At 41.6% G+C, this 19,777-nt stretch overlaps 1 protein-coding gene across 1 annotated transcript in view; it reads left to right on the top strand.

Moving 5' to 3' along the window:
- Positions 1–19,777, top strand: part of LOC109915609 (collagen alpha-1(XII) chain-like) — a 259,058-nt gene that overhangs the window by 151,622 nt on the left and 87,659 nt on the right. The window contains exons 41-46 of the mRNA XM_048601391.1: positions 3,534–3,686; positions 5,117–5,191; positions 8,105–8,244; positions 9,288–9,411; positions 15,178–15,321; positions 18,667–18,831. Coding sequence (XP_048457348.1) covers positions 3,534–3,686; positions 5,117–5,191; positions 8,105–8,244; positions 9,288–9,411; positions 15,178–15,321; positions 18,667–18,831 — 801 coding nt within the window. The remainder of the gene's footprint in view (positions 1–3,533; positions 3,687–5,116; positions 5,192–8,104; positions 8,245–9,287; positions 9,412–15,177; positions 15,322–18,666; positions 18,832–19,777) is intronic.

Genomic DNA, 19,777 nt, shown 5'->3' with positions numbered 1-19,777 from the left:
GAATTTGAATTCAATTTTTAAAAATCTGGAATTAAGAGTGATGAGTCCATTGTTGAAGAAAGCCCATCTGGTTCATTAACATCCTTTAGGGAAGGAAACTGCCATCCTTACCTGGTCTGGCCTAAATGTGATTCGAGATCCACAGCAATGTGGCTGACTCTTAACTGCTCGCTGGGCAATTAGGGGTGAGCAATAAATGTTAGCCCAGCCAGCAATGGCCTCATCCTGTGAATGGATAAAAACTAAATCTTCCTGACCACTGTAGTTTAATAAAGCAAGTGCCACTTTTGAAGTTCCTCCCATAAGTTGGGGCAGCTGGGAAATGAAGGGAAGTGTATGCCCCTTGAATTCTGTCTGCAGTCATACAGTCACTCTTCACCTCGTACTCTGAAAAAGATGGTCATGGTATGGAGCCGCACAATAAACTCTCAATCTAGACTGAAACTCTAGTGTGGCATTTACTGAATGATGTGTTGTTAAGTATCATCTTTCCAAGCTCCATGACTGTTTTGACAAACCTTAGAAATTTGCACAATGCTGAAAAAGAGCAGCGGATGTTGTGTTGGAATCCTCACCAACATTCCTCGCTTAAGCAACACCATCAGTAACAGATGGTTACATGTTTTCTGTGAAAGATACACAGTTCAGCTTCCTCCATGACCATAGTGATTACACGTAAATCATTAACCGATAAACACTGAGATAATTTGTTGATATGATAAAAGGCCATATCGATGAAATTGTTCCCATCATGTTTTAGAACTCTCCGGAAACATGTTGCAGTGAAGGGCAACTTGAACATAAATGTGCAAATTTTTATTATACTGAAATGATTTTGGAATGTTTACCACTGCACCTTGTTTCCATATGGATTCAGTCCACAACAAAGCCTGTAGGATGTTAAAAACAGGAAACCGAAGTGTGCACTGGAGACTATAATTCATTAGCCTTCATTATCATAACCTTTGAAGGTTTGCCAACTAACTCACTAAAAGATATGAAACACAAGAAGTTTAACAATATCAGAAAGGGATCCTGAAGCACGAATGAGCTGAATCCACATATGCATATAAACTCAGACATCTGTGCACGCACAGATACAAATGTATGTACAAACACACATGCTTACAGACATAAGAGTTAGTTGCAGGAGTAGGAGTATTTGACCCTTCGAGATTGCTCCACTATTTAGTAAGATCATGGGCGATCTGATTGATGAATTCCATATTCCCAATACCCCGATAACTTTTCACCCCCTTGCGTAGCAAAAATCTGTTCATCTCCGCCTTAAAAATATTCAAGAACTCTTTTCAGGAAGAGCCTTCCAAAGACTTATAATCCAATATGAGAAAAAAAAATTTCTACAGCTTTGTCTTAAATGGATGTTCCCTCATTTTTAAACAGTGACCTTTGAGTTGTATATTCTTCCACAAGTGGAACTATCCTTTCCATGGCCATCCAGGCAAGCTTGAGTCAGCTCTTATTCTCCTAAATTCCAGCGGATAGAAGCCTAGTCTTTCCAACCTTTCTTTATAAGAAAGATGTTTAGGTTGGGTGGATTGACCTGGTAAAATTGTCCGTAGTGTCCAGGAATGGGCAGGTGGGTTAGCTATAGGAAATGTGGGGTAATGGAGATAGGGTGGGGGAGCTGCGTCGGGGTGGGATGCTCTTCGGAGGGTCGGTGTTGAACTGATGGGCTGAATGGCTTCTTTCTGCACTGTGGGGATTCTGTGATTCTATGACTCTAAGACATCCTGCTCACACAAATACACGCGGTACATTTACACACATTCATGCACACTCACAAACATGCCCCCTTCATACAAACAGCTTATAAACAATATTGAGAGAAATATACATGGAGCTATGGACCTGCCCGTCTCAGAGTGCTGAATGTATCTGTAAACTGAGTGGCATTTCCTGTTTTCATTGTGCTGCAGTTCTGCCACGTGATTTGGAGATAGTGGAAGCAGAAATACCTGCCAGCTAAAATAGTCCTACTTGGTTTTAAACATGTTTACAGGTTGAAGATGGGGAGGGAGTCTGAGTTGCTGCTGTGTATAATTGGAAAAGTTTTACAAATACTGCTTCCAACCCTGTTACAAACTCACAGGAATGAATGGAACTAATGAACGGTAACACCATTGCAATTCCATCCTCATACTTTCGAAATTTTCAGAAGTGAGAAAAAGGCCTTAAACTAGGCAAAACTCGTCCTGATTTCTTGTCTCCAACAAACCTCTTCCTGTTTCTGTATTAAAGACTGATGGCACAGTCATAGAGAGGTTTGGGATTATTTTTGTGGGTTCCTTCAGATTCCCCAAGAGTGGTCTTAATCCATTCCTGTCTACAATCCACCTCGCTGCCAAGCCAGGTTTGTTCAAAATTGCTCATTTTGAAATGTCAGGCAGGATGGCCAAAAGGACAGACAGCTGTTTTAAATGTAGATTGTCTCTCAAGACCAATGTACAAAATGCCACCTACTCCAGTCTCTGCATAGATGCTGGCTTATCTGCATAATGTTTCCATGATCTCTTCATTCAGATTTCCTGGCATCTGCGATTTTACTTTTAGTTTTGATGTTGCATTGTCTTACATTGTGCATTCAGTGCAGTCCAGTAAATCTGCATCCTACACACTCCAGTCTAATTACTGTCAAGTTCCATAGTCCTTAAATCATTAGGCTCACTCAAGAGCAAACTCCCCCACCACGCCTCTCTGCTTTTAATCATACTTACTTCCTCTGTCCCCATTCAGTTTACTGCTGAGCACTCACCTTATATTGTGTTCGCATGAATAAGCCTTGTGTCAGTGATTCCAAAAGACTACCTGAGAATTTCCTCCAGCATTTTAGGGTCCATAATATCGGCATTACATTACTCAGAGCTCTCTTTGAAAACTGATATTTCAGGTGGTAGCCTTTTTAAATGAATGATGATAGCTGAAGGGAAAGGAAATAAATATCCCTGCATCGCAGACACTCCTGGACATTTCAATCCAAGGAAGTGATCAGTTGAAAGGCAATATCAAATAATTTACTAGCAGCGTGCTGAGGCTGAGATGATGCACAACACAACATAGACTGCACACACAAGATGCTGCTCAGTGTGTTATTCTGAAAAGTCCACATTTGTTGCAATAATGTTAATAACCCAAATACTACTTCAATTTTACAAACACACAACGGTGATGTCTTTATAAACATTATCAATAAGTTTAAAATCTGGATGCTCACCATTGTATTTTGTGTCTCCCATGTAAATTATTGTGATTCAGAATTCATACAAAATGGACTCCAGGAATTATGTTACCCTGCTCATGTTGAGTACTCATTCATAAAACAAACTCCGAGAATGCTGGAGAAACGCAGCAGGTCTGGCAGAATCTGAGGAGCGAGGAACAGACTTAATGTTTGAAACTGATATGACTGTTCTTCAGAGCAGTTCAAGTCATACTAGGCTTCAAATGTTAACGGTATCCACTGTATTTTGTTTTCAAATGGGAACTCATTCATTCCTCTCTTTGTTTTGAAGCTTACGCCAGTGGTCATCAAGAAGTAACCATCAGTGGTGCTGAATCCAGCCATTGCTTCACTGGGCTTTCCCCTGATTCCCTTTATGAAGCTGTCATTTACACTCAGCTCCCAAACCTCGAGGGACCTGGAGTGCACGTGCAGGAGAGGACCTGTGAGTACTGTGTTGCAAACTATCATTAACAAGAGGGCAAGGAAGGAACAATAAACTTTCTACTTGCAAGTGGGAGTTGGAATAACATCTCTAGTGATACAATCAGTAATACAAGGCACAGAGGGAGCCATCACTGAGGGGTGTGTGAGAGAGAGCTGAATGCACATCAGTGGAGATACAGTCAGTAACGTAAGTTGCTGGGGGGTAGGGAGAGAGGTTACTGAGTAACCATGTGAGAGAGCTGGATCCACAAAAGGACCCCAGTTAATGGAGATGGAAGTTCAAATCCCACCATGCTATGTGGTGAACTTGTATAATTGGAAAGGTTTTCCAAAACTGCTTCCAACCCTGTTACAAACTCACAGGAATGAATGGAACTAATGAACGGTAACACCATTGCAATTCCATCCTCGTACTTTTGAAAATTTCAGAAGTGAGTAAAAGACCTTAAACTCAGCAAAACTCATCCTGATTTCTTGTCTCCAACAAACCTCTTCCTGTTTCTGTATTAAAGACTGATGGCACAGTCATAGAGAGGTTTGGGATTATTTTTGTGGGTTCCTTCAGATTCCTCAAGGATGGTCTTAATCCATTCCTGTCTACAATCCACCTCGCTGCCAAGCCAGGTTTGTTCAAAATTGCTCATTTTGAAATGTCAGGCAGGATGGCCAAAAGGACAGACAGCTGTTTTAAATGTAGATTGTCTCTCAAGACCAAAGTACAAAATGCCACCTACTCCAGTCTCTGCATAGATGCTGGCTTATCTGCATAATGTTTCCATGATCTCTTCATTCAGATTTCCTGGCATCTGCGATTTTACTTTTAGTTTTGATTTTGGATTGTCTTAAATTGTGCATTTGATGGCCTTAAAAACTAATCTACAGCCCAACGGGGAAGGGAAGCTGTGTCCATACCTGATGTGGGCCTGACTATCGCAGGCACCCACATTCTGTGAACGAATGAAATGAAATGAACTCCGGTTCATGGAGTGGTGGGAGAGACTGGCTGGCTACTCTTTAACACCCACTGAAAACACATGCGAATGTGTATTGGAGGAGCACACAGTTATCTTGCGACTGCCCATTTGATCCTTTATCCGTTTCCGATCTCTCAGAGAATAAAATGGACCCTTTGACTGTGGTTTGAACGGTTCAAGCCATTCTCTCCTGGGTAGGGGAAAAGGGAATGGTGGAGGGTGAATAGAATGGGGAAAGGGGTGAGAATGGTTGCCTATCCTTTCCAAAGGGCTACAGTTTTGAGTTTGAATTTGAGTATTGGTATCGGGTTCACAAACTTAATTGCATAACCTGACCTCCAATCAGATGGTCAAAAAAATGAATGCTTTTCTCGGGGGCTGGGTGTTTTGATTTTGTGATAATTTAAGAAATATTTCATTAAAATCCCAAATGCACGTTTGATTTCATTTGCAGCGTTTCGCCCGACAGAAATTCCAACAGAACCCCCATCTCCTCCTCCTCCACCAACGATCCCTCCAGCCCGGGAAGGTGAGTTCTTTACCTTAGCTGTGTTGCCATTTCTGATGATCTTACTCGGGAGTGTTGCGATGGGGAAAATATGGTCCAAAATTTGGAGGCCTCTCTGGAAAGTTTTAGACTTTGGATTTAAGTCAGAATGAACCCTGGAGTTCTACAATAAAAGCAGAGAGCTTTGGAATTATGCAACAGGTCTGACTGCGCCTGAGGGAGATTTTTCAGGGGCTACAGGATTACTACTCTGATTGGATCTGTTTCCAGATTTTATGTTTATGGTGCATCAATGATCTGGATATTAAATCATGACAGAACTGCTTGCATCAGCTGCTGTATCAATTAATCAAATATTTTACATGAATTTTTTTGTTACAAGTGAAAAAAGAGAAGAAAACAAAGTAAATGGATTATTTAAATGTCTTTTGGTTATCATTTTGGCTTGCAGGAATGGCTTGAGGAAAAACCCTTAAATTCTAGAGAATCCATCGCAATCCTGAAGGGCTTGTGTAGTCCAGGACCCCATCTCTCAGTGGCACAACATCAGAATGTTACAGAGATAGTAGGAACTGCAGATGCTGGAGAATCCGAGACAACAAGGTGCAGGGCTGGATGAACACAGCAGGCCAAGCAGCATCATAGGATGCCACAACGATGCCACCTGAAGGTTGCAGGAACAGTAACTCATATTCCGCTTAGGAACCCTGCAGCCCAATGGTATCAATGTGGATTTCACAAGTTTCAAAATCTCCCCTCCCCCTACCGCATCCCAAAACCAGTCCAGCTCGTCCCTGCCTCCCTAACCTGTTCTTCCTCCCACCTATCCCCTCCTCCCACCTCAAGCCGCACCTCCATCTCCTACCGACCAACCTCATCCCGCCCCCTTGACTTGTCCGTCCTCCCTGGACTGACCTATCCCCTTCCTAACTCCCTACCTACACTCACCTTTACTGGCTCCATCCCCGCCTCTTCGACCTGTTTGTTTCCTCACCACCTATCCTCTCCTTTATCCCTCTTCTATCCGCCTCCCACTCTCTCCCTATTTATTTTGGAACCCCCTTCCCCTCCCCCTTTTCTGATGAAGGGTCTAGGCCCGAAACGTCAGCCTCTCTGCTCCTATGATGCTGCTTGGCCTGCTGTGTTCATCCAGCCCTGCACCTTGTTGTCTCAGAATGTTACAATCCTCTTTGTCCCCATAATGGAATGGGCATGTCAGTGTGTTCCCAGCTATTACATTTTCCACCTTGATTTTCCAACATGTAGATTGGAGGCAATGAGATTGAAGTTGGGTTGGGTTATTGTGACAATTGATTCCATCTGTGGTTAAAAGTAATGAGGCATTTAATTTATACCTGGTGCGGATACCTTGTGGCATTGCTCGTTTGCAGTTAGAAGAAACTTAGGAGATGTCACCCATTACACACCAAGACTGAACTTGGTGTTGGAGGCTGAAGTCCACCACCTGGGCTAAAAATAAGGTTTTGCCCTGGTTCAGCTGGAGACAAGACCTGGAGAGGCACTTTCTCCTGGTGGCCACTGGTGGAACTGCAATCCCTGTTGATTGCAGTGGCCCAACCCCACCTTCCAGGAGCCGCTGATACAATCAGAGGATGACCATTGCCGATTCTATCCCAAAAGGAGGGGCGAGCATAGGTGGATGTGTGCCCCGAAGACAGGCAAATAGTATCTAGGGACAATGGGGCTGGGCACCCAGGGATAAAATGACCACATGCCAAGGGCAGGGGTCACTTTGTCATGGGATCAGCTGTTGGCTTCAGGGATCCCCTCTGTGGATCATGAAGCAATCCTGCAGCCCCACAAACCCCAACCCTCTTGAAACCCACTCGGAGACTGATAGGTCTTTCGTATAAAATCTCCCATGTGGTGGTGGTCTCTCTCACTGCTAGTAGAATGCCTACAGTGGCTGGAAGAGACATTAACCAGCTACTTAAATGGCTCAATGTGGCTTAAGGGAGGTGACAGGACTCCCAACACTCCTGCCATTGGCGAAACTGCATGCTGGCCGGAAGTGTTTGAGCATGCCCACTCCTCCCCCAGTTCTTTAACACCTCATTTTGTCAGCCTTCACATTTCCCTGTCCATCATCATGAGGGTGCTGGTGAACTTCAGCCCACTGTCTGAGGAAACAAGTCATCCTCAGCACGGGAAGAATGAGGTCACTAGAATAAACAAAGCTTGTAAAACTAGGCAGAATTAAATATTTTGAATCAACCCTTTCAGCTGTGGTATGGCACACCACTGGAACAGCTTGGACTTGAAACCAAGCCTAACTACCACTGTATCGCAAGAGCCCCATCAATGATTCTTGTGATTCACACTATTCCCTGAATGACTTTTAAATCCATACTCATTCTGTCCTACACAAACTCATCAAGAATTATACCATTGTAGATATTTTCTAACCAACTTGTTCAGGGACGCTATTACACATCTTTGGGGCAAGTGGGTCTTGAACCCTGGTCTCTTGGGCTACCACTACACCACAAGCTGTCACAACTAGGGAGAATTATAGGAAGACTAGTAATTGAAATCACTGGAAATGTTCTAGCATTGACAGAACAGAAGTAGACCATTTTGCCCAATTGGTTCATTCCAAGGGCCTCTTTCTAAATGACTTTGCCTGTCAGTGTACCCTTCTTTCTCCCTCATGGCCTTGTTTCCCTCATCTCCATTATTTACCACATCTTCACTGTTCAATGTGTGTTGGTCCCAGATAAAACATTGACCAGTTACTTTTCTTTCATCAGCGGTTCATTGACTTACAGATTGGATTTCTATTGTTATTGCATTTAACTTGTTTTACATCCCTTCAGCCTCTAAAGAGAAATCTTTCAGTTTGTGAAATTAACAGGTAATGTGAAGGAAAACACAAGCCTGTGATGATCATTATCCTTTTCTTTCCACGGCCAGTGTGCATGGGTGCAAAGGCAGACCTGGTGTTCCTTGTTGATGGTTCTTGGAGTATTGGTGATGAAAACTTCCACAAAATATTGCAGTTCTGTTTCGACACCATTGGAGCTCTTGATAACATCAGCTCACATGGAATGCAGGTGGGTATGGTGCATTGTGCTGTCCTCATTTTGTAAAAGTGGTTCAGCATTTTTTAAATCCTCTTGAATTTGGCATGGTTGGTTCTAGCATCAATTTGGAGATATATAACTGTGGGCACAAACCTCCAGTGCATAACATGATTAGTACTGGGGAGGTGGTGTACCTTTTAGAAGTGTTGACATGTTAATCTAGAGATTTCTGTCTCTCTGTCTGACAACCACCATACACAGATCTATAATTAAACATTGTTTCACTGTAATGAAAGGCAGAGGAAGAATAATTTCTCTCACTTTAGCCACTGGCATAAATCCCCAACCATCCTACTCCCAAGAATTGCCTCCTTAAACTGTCATCCTTTTAAATACTTTGTCAAAGCTCATCTTTCTTATCAAGCTGTTCATCTCTTTTGCAAACATACCACTTTCCAGCCCCGTAGTGTGTTCCACATATATAAATACAAGTTGGTATGTGATAAATGTACATCACGAATACTCTTGTATTAACAGTGATTGCATTACAGCGCAACCCTTTGTGCGTGAAAAGCGCTGGGATATCCTCAGACATGTGCAAAAGTATTTTTGTCAGGTGCAGGTTCTTCATCACATTCCTGATATTCAAGTCTTTCTTTTTTGCCTTCCTTCTTTTCGTTGTCATTCTTTCTTTCTTCCTTCCTTTATTCCTTTCTTCCTTCCTTCCTTTATTTTCTCCTTTATTTCTTCCTTCCTTCCCTCATTCCTTCCTTCTTTTCTTCCTTTCTTTCTTTCTTTCTTTCTTTCTTTCTTTCTTTTTCGTTCTTTCTTTCGTGCTTTCTTTCGTGCTTTCTTTCTTGCTTTCTTTCTTGCTTTCTTTCTTTCTTGCTCTCTTTCTTCCTTCCTTCCGTCATTTTTCTGCCTTAATATTCCATGTTTTGGTTTATTTTTCTGTGTTTTAAGATAGTACCAGAGAGTGGTGACACTATACAACACTTTTCACTGTATTTTGTAACAAGATACGCACAACAATAAATAAATCAAATCAAATTTTGTTTTCTTTCTTTTTTCAGATTTCTCTGGTTCAGTTCAGTGATGATGCAAAAGCTGAGTTCAAGTTGGACACTTACAGAGATAAAGGAATGGTCCTTGCTGCTCTTCAAATGATCCAGTACAAAGGTGGAAACACAAAAACAGGTACAGAGAAATTCTCCTATTGGAAGAAAGGATGTGAATGCATTTGAATCAGTTCAGAGGTTTACCAGATTAATACATGGAACGAATGGGTTATCTTATGAAGAGAAACTGTACAGTCTAGACTTGCATCCTTTGGAATTTAGAGGAGCAAGAATTTGCTTTATTGAAACATAAATAATTTTGAAGGGTCAATGTGGAAAGGATGTTTTCTCTTGTGGGAACATCTAGAGTTGGGGGTCACCGTTCAAAACAAAGAGGTCACCCATTTAAGATGAGGAGAAATGTTTTCCCACGTAGATCCATGAGTCTTTTAAGAAATAAAGGCGCCACAGTCTTACCAGACCATAGTGCTGCTCTTTCATTAGAGAAACACAACTGGTGGTCGTTTAACCTGAGGGTCACCTCATGGTAACCTCAGCTGGTGTGGGAATTGAACCACTGCTGTTAATGTCACTCTGAATTACAAACCAGCCATACATCCAACTGAGCTGAGCGACACCCTCTGGCATTGCAGTAAGTGAATGCACCCAATTGGCCATAAACCCCTTTAGAGCATTCAGTTGTTGTGAAAAATGAGGTATAAACACAATTTTATTTTTATATTCATTAGTTGTGAAATGCTTTGGTATGTCCTGAGACTAATATGCTTTGAAAGGCCAAGTCATTTCTCTGCACGAGTAACTGTTTTGAAGTGGAAATTTCGTGTCACATCTCACAGAGTCAACGAGAGCAAAGCCTAATTGCATCTCGTACTCCTAATCATCATCCAGTGACTCCTGCGAGAATGTACAATATTGTGTATGTGTGTGTGTACAATAACCCTCAAAAATCTTGAACAATTACTGGAATGCTGTCTTCAGTTATATGGTTAATCTTCTTGAGGTTGTAAACTTCTTTTAACTGAAAACGTTTTTGATGCAATTTTACTTTCAGTTCTAATTTGGAGTTATTATTGCCTGATTTGTTTTCCCCCCTCGGCTAATTTGGCGGCATATGTCCAAGTTTCATGTCTAGTGTTAGAACTCATGATGTTATGCATTAAGTAATCAGCAGCCACAATTTATTTATTGCCTGCACGATAATGGCATTGTCAGTATCTGCCAATACAAGGTTTGGCAAGTGATTCCATCATCTTTCTGTTATCTACAACTGTGATCTCATCCTGCCTACACCAGCTCAAGCTCCATTTTTCTTCTCTTCCCCACTCCCCACTAATTGACAAAAAATACCTTCTCCAAATTATCCCTAATAGCATCAGTCCAATATTTTAGCTTTGATTTGGAGTACTGTTAACTGCTTTTTGCATTGGCCCAAGCTAACCACTCAGTTCGCAGGCATCTAGAGATGGACAATAAATGCTGGTTCAACCAGTAATGCCCACACGTCATTCATGAAAAAGTAATCCAGGTGCTCTGGCTACTGCTCTGGAAAAGTGGGTTCAAATCCCATCACAGCTGATGGAATTTAAACTCAACAAATTAAATCTGGAATGCTTGAAATCAGTAATGGTAACCTTAGAACTGTCTTCAATTGTTGTACAAGCCCATCTGTACATCGTTGTCATTCAGAGAAGGAGCTCTGCTGTCTTTGCATGTATTTCCAGACCCACAACAATGTGGTTGACTTGTAACAGCCCTCTTCAGTGGCCTACAAAACCGGGCAATGATGGATGGGCAACAAATGCTGGTCTTGCCAGTGATGCCCACATCCCATGAAAGACTGAATTAACTGGAGAGTAGAAGTGTTGGAGAACTTTGGGAAATGGGTCCAAAGTGATCTGCTCCTCCCTAAGCATCCTACATTCATGGAAACATAGAAAATACCAGCAGGAGGAGACTATTCAACACTTTGAGCCTCCTCTGCCATTCATTATGATTATGCCTGACCATGCAACTCAATTACTTCTTCCTGTTTTTCCCCATATCCTTTGATGCCTTTAGCCCCAAATACCATATCCAACTCCTTCTTGAAATCATTCAATGTTTGAGGCTCAATTGCTTTCTGTGGCCCACAGGCTCACCACTCTGGGTGAAGAAATTTCTCCTCATCTCAGTCCTTGAATGGTTTACCCTGTATCCTTAGACTGTGACCTCAGTATTTTGAACTCCCCCGTCATGGGAACATCCTTTGTGCATCTTCTATGTGTCGCCTTGTTAGAAGTTTATAGGTTTCTACTCTTCATTCTTCTATGAAGTCACCAAATGTTCTGCCATTCCAAAATCTATTTAGTTTGTATTTGAATGGATTAATAACAATACTAACCACAGCCACTGTTTCCATGGATGGAAAGTGAATTTACTGAAATAATTTTATTTTAGATTAATTCTCTAATAACTCAGAAAACACAACTGTAAAAGAGCATTGTTTATTCTGAACACCAAAATAGAGCTACTACTCATGGCACACATCATGACTAGTCCCAGCCTGGCACCTTATTTTTGTTTCTATCTAGTCGTGCTTTTAAACACAACTAAATGGCTTTTCTCCCACCACCAAATCACTTGTGGTATCTTTTTCCTTCTATGACCCAGCAGCACTAAATCACCTGTGTTTTCAACTGGTGTCTGCTTTGCTTTGTTTATATAGCCTATTTTTCTAATCAACCTGTTTAGAGATATTACTGCACACCTCTGGAGCAGGTGGAATGTGAACCCGGGTCTCTCAGTCCAAGGGTAGGGACTCTACCACTGTGTCAAAAGAGGGCCTTTTCTTTTAAAACGTATGTTTCTTATGAATCTGCCCAGAGATGTTACTGCATACCTCTGGAGTAGGTAGGACGTGAGCTTGGGTCTCCCGATGCAAGACAGGGACACTACCACTGCACCTCAAGAGGGCCCTCAGGATCTGCTTTACAAAGGTCTCTGGTGATGAGTTCAAGCACGGCAGGCCCTTGCCTGTTACCAAGGGAACTCATACTCAGTGAGCTCCATAGGGAGATTAATTAGGGACTCCCCATAGGCCTTGTAAGGGTCATCACAAGTTCAGAGTTTGCCCCACTAATCTTCCCCCTGGTGAAAGCAGATTCAATGATAACTTTTATAGAATCAGAAAGCAATTGGATAAATACGAAGAAGACAATTTTGCATGGCTATGGTGAAAATGCAACAAAGTAATGAATTAAACAATTCTTTGCAGTAGAATTGTCATAAACACGATGGATGAACCAGTGACTTCTAAAAACTGAGTGTAATTCATTGCCTTTGTATCTTATGCCTTTCTTTACTAATCCTAGGATCCCATTTTATTTTAACAGCCCTCTCAGATTGTTCCAGCATCTTCCACACTATTCAAACATACGCCTCTCCAGGTCTCTCATTTCCTGCACCCCCATGAGATTTGTGCCATTGATCTCGTGTCACACTCAAATAAAGTTAGTCAGCTGCATGTTACCACAAGGACAAGTTCCCTTCGCTTCCCTTTGCAGATGACATAAACTTTTCAATCTCGAGGAACTCCTTCCATATAGGTCAACTATAAAGGCTCTCATGAGATCTGAGTGATATTTGTCAGTGCTTCAGCTCACATATCCTGCCCTCAGCTGGGTGAGTCACCCACATGTTATGTCTGGACATTTGTGTTACAGACTTGAAAACTGAGAGCCCTGAGGTTCAATTCCCGACGGGATTTGAGATCAGTTTCCACAGGCAGTGTGCGCAGAATTTCCACCCTCGGATCATGAGGCTCATTAAAGGGACAGCAATGTTTTACTAAAAAAAAATTACTATTGTTGGCTTTTACTACTGAAAGAAGACACTGGTTGAGATTAATATTAATTAAACCAGGGGCACCTTAACATGCATTTACCTGGGGCAAATGCTGAAAATGATGACGAGGCTCTTTAAACTCACTTCCTCTCCAAAAAAAATTACAAGATTTGTCAAATTTTATATTCTTGACAGTGGCTTTCCTTTGAAATAAACAACTTGGAGTCGATAAATCCAATTTTCTGCCTTCCCAAGACATTAATTACGGGCCCAGACATTCAGTAGCAAGGAAGAAATCTGATGGTCTTCACTTCCATCTGATGTTTCTGTAAGAGATCTCTGCTATATTAAGGCAAATACTAGGCGATCTCATAAAAGTAGAGTTAGAGATGTTTCCACTCATTGTAGGTGATGTGATGTTGGGGGTTGACTGGCTACACTCTAAAACTAGGATCTTAAATAGAAGGCAGTCACTGATAAATCTAATGGAAAATTCAAGAGAAACATCTTAATCCAAAGATTGGTAAAAACGTATGAGAAAGATAAGGAAGAAACATTCAAACAATCTTCAGCCAGATGTGCCAAGTGAATAATCCATACTAGCCTTCTCCATAGTTCCCCAGTATTACATAGGAACTGCTGGACGACAAACATGCCCCTCATGATTCTATAAGCCTCTATAATGTCACCCCTCAGCCTCTGCCATTCCTAGGAAAATGGCCCCAGCTTATTTCAGCCCCTCCCTATAGCTGAAACACTCCGACCCTGGCAACATCCTTGTAAATCTTTTATGAACCCTTTCAAGTTTCACAACATTCTTATACTGTATGACTCTATAACTCACTAAGATTACATTGAGTCTGATTATTACAATGCTTCTGCTGGAAGTTGCATTTGAAAATGAACTAGATCATCTGTTACTGATTGACTGAGGGATAATTACTGAGCAAAACTCTACCCTGCCTGACCCCTCCACAAAACAGTGTCATGGGCACCCTTATGCCCACCTGAGAGGGCAAACAGTGTTTCAGAGATAGTAGGAACTGCAGATGCTGGAGAATCTGAGATAACAAGGTATAGAGCTGGATGAATACAGCAGGCCAAGCAGCATTGGTGGTCGGGGATGGGGTCATGATCAAGGGGGCGGTAGGAGGAGGTGTCAGAGAGCTGGCATCTGGCCTCGGCGATGTAGAGGTCAGTGCGCCATGCTACAACTGCGCCTCCCTTATCCACGGGTTTTATAGTGAGGTTAGGGTTGGAGCAGAGGGAGCGGAGGGCTGCACGTTGCGTGGGGGAGAGGTTGGAGTGGGTGAGAGGGGTGGAGAAGTTGCGGTGATTGATGTCTCGATGGCAGTTGGAGATGAAGAGGTCGAGCGAGGGTAGGAGGCCTTGGGGTTGGTGGTCGGGGGTGGGGTCATGAGCAAGGGGGCGGTAGGAGGAGGTGTCGGAGAGCTGGCATCTGGCCTCGGCGATGTAGAGGTCAGTGCCTGCTGTGTTCATCCAGCTCTACACCTTGTTATCTCTGGGGCAAACAGTGTTTCAGTTTATGTTTCATCTGTAGGGAACTCTTCTGGCAGTACAGCAATCACTCAGTTGTGAGTGTCAGCCTGGATTTTTGTATCCAGGTCTCTAAAGTGAGGGTTGAAGCCCATGACCTTCTGACTTCAAGGCAAAAATATTAACCACTGTCAATGGAAAAAGCATCTCCTCACTGGCAAATATTGTGGTTCTAAGCATGTATCTGCTTCAGTCTCAATCCTGCCACTTGGAGTGAAGGAAAAAATCTTCTCAGCGCCAAATCTCTTCCTCTTCACTTTCATTATTAAGAGCAAAGTATACTTCACCTGTATGAAATTAATCACCCATCAACTTTCCTGGATCAGCAAACAATGGGATCTGCCACAACCATGTTTGGGCTCAGTTTTGCTTGATGTTAAACAGTGTAAAGTATAAAATGATTTCTGTTTGTTCACAATCTGGTCTGTCACATCTTATTTGCCAAAAATGATGCAGAAAGATAATTTACTGGTGATTTAAATCAACCTTGTCTTTAATATTCCAGGTCGAGCTCTCAAGTTTCTCCGTGACCACGTCTTTGTTTATCAAAATGGCATGAGAAGGTCTGTACCCAAAGTTCTTGTTGCTGTTACTGATGGACGTTCACAGGATGAGGTTAAGAAACCTGCACTTTTGTTACAAGAAGCTGGTAAGTGTCCTGAAGAATGGCTGTGCCAGTCCGTGATCTTATCTGACCATTAAGTCACAGTCTTGGGTATCCTGTTGTGTCATTCATTCAATCCTCAGTCTTTTGCTTAATCTGAATCCTTCAGTTTAACTGAGAGGTACTTTCTGTTGTAAGATAAATCCTCACTGTGGCTATTGGATTTCCAACCACCCAGCTCTTTTTGTTGTGAGGGATGGATCATTTGGAGCTGTTTGGCTGGTTCTGGTAGAGGAGAATCACCTGGTCATCCCACAAAAAAGATATATTTTAAGATATGTTTATTGCATGATAGCAATTATGTACAAGATACATTAATGTGGTAGATATAGTGACAGAGATTATTTGAAGATGTTAGGTCTCACTTTTTCCAAGTCCTAAATTGTTCTTCCACCAAATTCAATTGATACCATCATAGCGGGTGATCTTTAAAGCACTCCTCATCATTAACCCTTACAGACTCTTACACCCTTATACAGCACTTTCCTTTTCTTCCATTATCACAGTGCCCATTAGTTGTTCTGAATTGATTGTTTACAGAAGTGATGCAGTAAATCCTCACTCTGTGCCGAAAGCGTTGTTTTAAAACTGAGCGTTCCATGCAGTAAAGATGTGAAAAGAACAAAAAAAAATTGATTGAATGATTAGTGAAAAGGTAAAGTCACCATGGTCCTACTGGGCCATAAAGATAAAGTCGTCACAGCCTTACCAGACCATGGGGCTGCTCTCTCGTTAGAGTGGTTGTTTAACCTGAGGGTCACCATACCTCAGGTGATGGGAGAGGTTGAGAAAGTGGGACCTTCATGGTAACCTCAGTTTGTGCAGGAATAGAATCCACTCTGTTGGCTTCACTATGCAATGCACACTAGCTATCCAGCTAACTGAGCTAAACAACCCCCCAAAAAAAGGTGACATCGCCATAGTCGCAAAGGAACATAGGCCTGCTTTCTCTCAATAGAGAGATACAGCTGGTGGTGGTTTGATTAGAACAGTGACAGTGGTTGCTTTGGGTTTGGAGTCAGATATAGTCCAGACCAGGTAAGGACTGCAGATTTCCTTTCCTAAAGGAAATTAGTGATCTAGAGAGAATTTTACAACAATTGATGGTGTTACATTGTCACCGTGAGATTACCTTTTAATTCTAGAATTTTTTTGAAATTTGGAAGCTGCTGTTGTGGGATGTAAACTCAGGTCATCATTAACCTGGGCCTGTACATTCCTAGTCCAATGACATTATTACAATGCCCTACCACTCTCGATGTGAAGCCATAACTGAGAAAATGTGTACTTACTTAAGCTATTTCATGTCTCAGCCATTCATCACATCGTTGTTCATATGAATCAGAAAGTATACCATGTCTCATAGATTGAAGAACAAAACATTTTTGACCAGGGATACAAACTGATATGAGTGGCATGAGCTAGATTTAATCCTCCCAGCCCAGAAGTCATGCAGAGAGTATCTGAGGTTAAAATACTGATTGCTCTCAGATTATGGTGTGTATTAAATTGGGAGTGAGGGTTGAGGAAAAGGAGAAAATTAGCAGGCCTAGGTATTATGGACTCGATAAAACCTCCTTGAACTATATTAGGAAGGTAGTCTAGACCTTAACTTTTTCTTATTTTAAAGGCAAGAGTCAAGAAATGCATTCCAGATGCAATTTGATTGGTAAAACTACCAGATTTGAAGCAAAATACACTTTATTCATGCACTATAGTTAAAATACAACAAAAGAAAGAATTGGTATAACTTAACTCTACTTGAAAAGTTAACAGAATAGTAGATCATTTAACCACTATACAGTAACTGTTCCAATATAGTAACATCCCATAAAACACACCACTGGCAAACGCAAATTCAGTAAAATAGATTCCGTCACTTGCAATTCTCTAGACCAGGAGGAAAAACATCAAAAGAAAACGCTTGACAAAAAGAGAGAGAGTAGCAGGAAGAGATGTACTGCAGCTTCCAATCCCAACTTCAAGACCCCAGCAACTGCGACTGATAAACTAAAACTAAAAATCCTGGTTCTGTCGGAGCTTGACCCTACTCATTCAGGCTGTTTCTATTGTTCCAACTTTAAAAAAAAAGGCCTCACAAGCTGTTTACTTTAATGGATTCAAGGAGCCATCTCTGCACTTCTGTCTGAGCTCTCTTCAAAATAAATCCAGGACAAAATAAACCTCTTAAAGCCATAGTATTATCACATAAACATTTGGAAACAGAGGAGCACATTGTATACTGTAGAAATAGACCATCCAATTAATAATTTGTTAAATAAACTTTATACTTACATTTGATTTGAAGAGTTGCTATTTAACAATACTGAACTCATGCTTTGGCAAATGTATTAGAAATTAGGAGACATTTTGTTGCCCATTTTTTAACATTCCTTATTTGTGTTTGTGACCTTTATATGTTAACATTCTCCTTTCTGCTTTAGTGCCTTGGGGTCTAATTATAATCAGGTTATGGATATGGGAACACGCTCGTACTTTGCCTTATATCAGCTGGTGACCAAGCCCCACCCCACTGGAATCGTTCTAGATTCTGGTCCAAAGTGTCATTGTTTCTGCTCAGGATAACAGGCAAAATGGTTTCTCGCACTGGCTGCATCTCAATCTTATCAAAGCATTTTAGTTTAACGTGAATCCTGGAGATCTAGCCTAGTCATAGATGACTGATGAAATTACATTGTCAGCATAGTCTCATCTTGCTGCATGGAGCCCACAATGAAACTGATGTGACTTTTTTTAACCAACAATCAGAATAGAAAAGTTTGAAATACACATCAACTAATTTGAGATGAGGCAAATGATGACTGTCTTGTGGTTTGAGAAAAGCAGGTGGTTTAGGTCCCCAAACATCACCTCATGTCTGGGCTTGTTGTGGACTAATTGATAGATTTCTGTAATTAGTCAACTACTGTTATTCAAAAAGTCAAGTCAAGTTGCCATAGTCTTACCAGAAAATAGGGCTACTGTCTTATTGGAGAGAGATGACTGGTGGTGATTTAACCTGAAGACCACCACACCTCAGACAAGGGGAGAGGCTGAGAAGGAGGTAACCTTCACCAGTATGGGAATTGAACCCATACTGTTGACATCACACTATTTTACAAACTGGCCAACCAGCTAACTGAGCTAAACCAACCCCCACCACTGCTCTTATTAAGTAACTTGTAACTCCCAGGAAATGCAATGGAGAACTTGATGAACGGTTGTCCTTTTTGGTTGTTGCCTGGCAGTTCCTATGTTCCTGTCAACAGTTCAACAATAGCTTCTGGCAATCTCTGAAACTGAACAATGTTGCTTTTTCCTTCCTCGCAGGTTACAGTGTGTTTGTTGTGGGGGTGGCTGACGTTGATATCGTAGAGCTGAAGAACATTGGCAGTAAACCCAGTGAAAAGCATCTCTTCATCGTGGACGATTTTGATGCTTTTGCAAAGATTCAGGATGAGCTTATCACCTTCCTTTGTGAAACAGCTACTTCTAGTGAGTACTTTCCATCCATTGCAATGATTGTCTTCCCCTTTCCCTCAGTATCAACAGAACAGCCATAGCGTTCATTAGCATTCCATGGAAAACCAGATTGAAGCATAGATAAGAATTCCTAGGAATAACCAAATTGAAATGGTTGACCAATTAATGTAGGCAATTGACAGATGTAGCAAAGGGCTGTTTGCACGAGTAGGACTATTCCTCCAGTTGGATTAGTGCCAGAATGAAAATAATCAGTGGTGGACAGTGCAAGGGAGCACAATATTTGCTGTTAACCAGCTCAGTTGTGTAAGCAACATGTCTTTGCCTATGAGTATGAATGGAAAGCGTACCCAACACAGCTCTTATTCTGTTTCAACCAGACCGCCTTGCCTGCTAACTGGAGTCATCTGTCACTAGAGAGAAAGTCTTAAGACACTTTTGTATTGACTCTGTAATTAGAAAGAAATCTTCGAGACATTTCTTGCATTGTCTCTTGAAATTTTTTTGAATGTCTGCTCCTAAACAAAAAATGACAGTGCTTCCTTGTTGCTGTAATCATAGACTTGCAGCTAGTTATGCATTAGAATGAAAAGATTAACAGTAGCGACCAGCATTTACATCATTTTTTATGTAGCTGGTTGTTTCTTGGTGGTTTGTAATGGCCCACATCTTTGATTATTTTTATTCTACCCCCTTCTCCTTAAGTGACCATTATTGACTGTTCTGAGGAAGGGTCACCGGAACAGGAACGTTTTTTCCTTCACTGATGCTGCCAGGCCTGCTGAGCTTTTCCAGCAACTTTGTTTTTGTATTGACTATTGGCAAGCTGTTTGGCCATGAGCAATGTTTTAGCTAAAACCAATCTGCTTTTCCCTTGGAGTTGCAATCAAGAACAGCGTTAAGTAATTCCTTCTTTGTTAGGCAGGAACTCTGAAGTTAATTTCAGTACACACACACA

This window comes from Rhincodon typus, chromosome 9 (genome assembly GCF_021869965.1).
Source record: "Rhincodon typus isolate 14 chromosome 9, sRhiTyp1.1, whole genome shotgun sequence".
In the NCBI taxonomy this organism is placed as follows: Eukaryota; Metazoa; Chordata; class Chondrichthyes; order Orectolobiformes; family Rhincodontidae; genus Rhincodon; species Rhincodon typus.
Note: the sequence above shows the minus strand (reverse complement) of the source record. Positions and strands in the feature narration are given on the sequence as shown.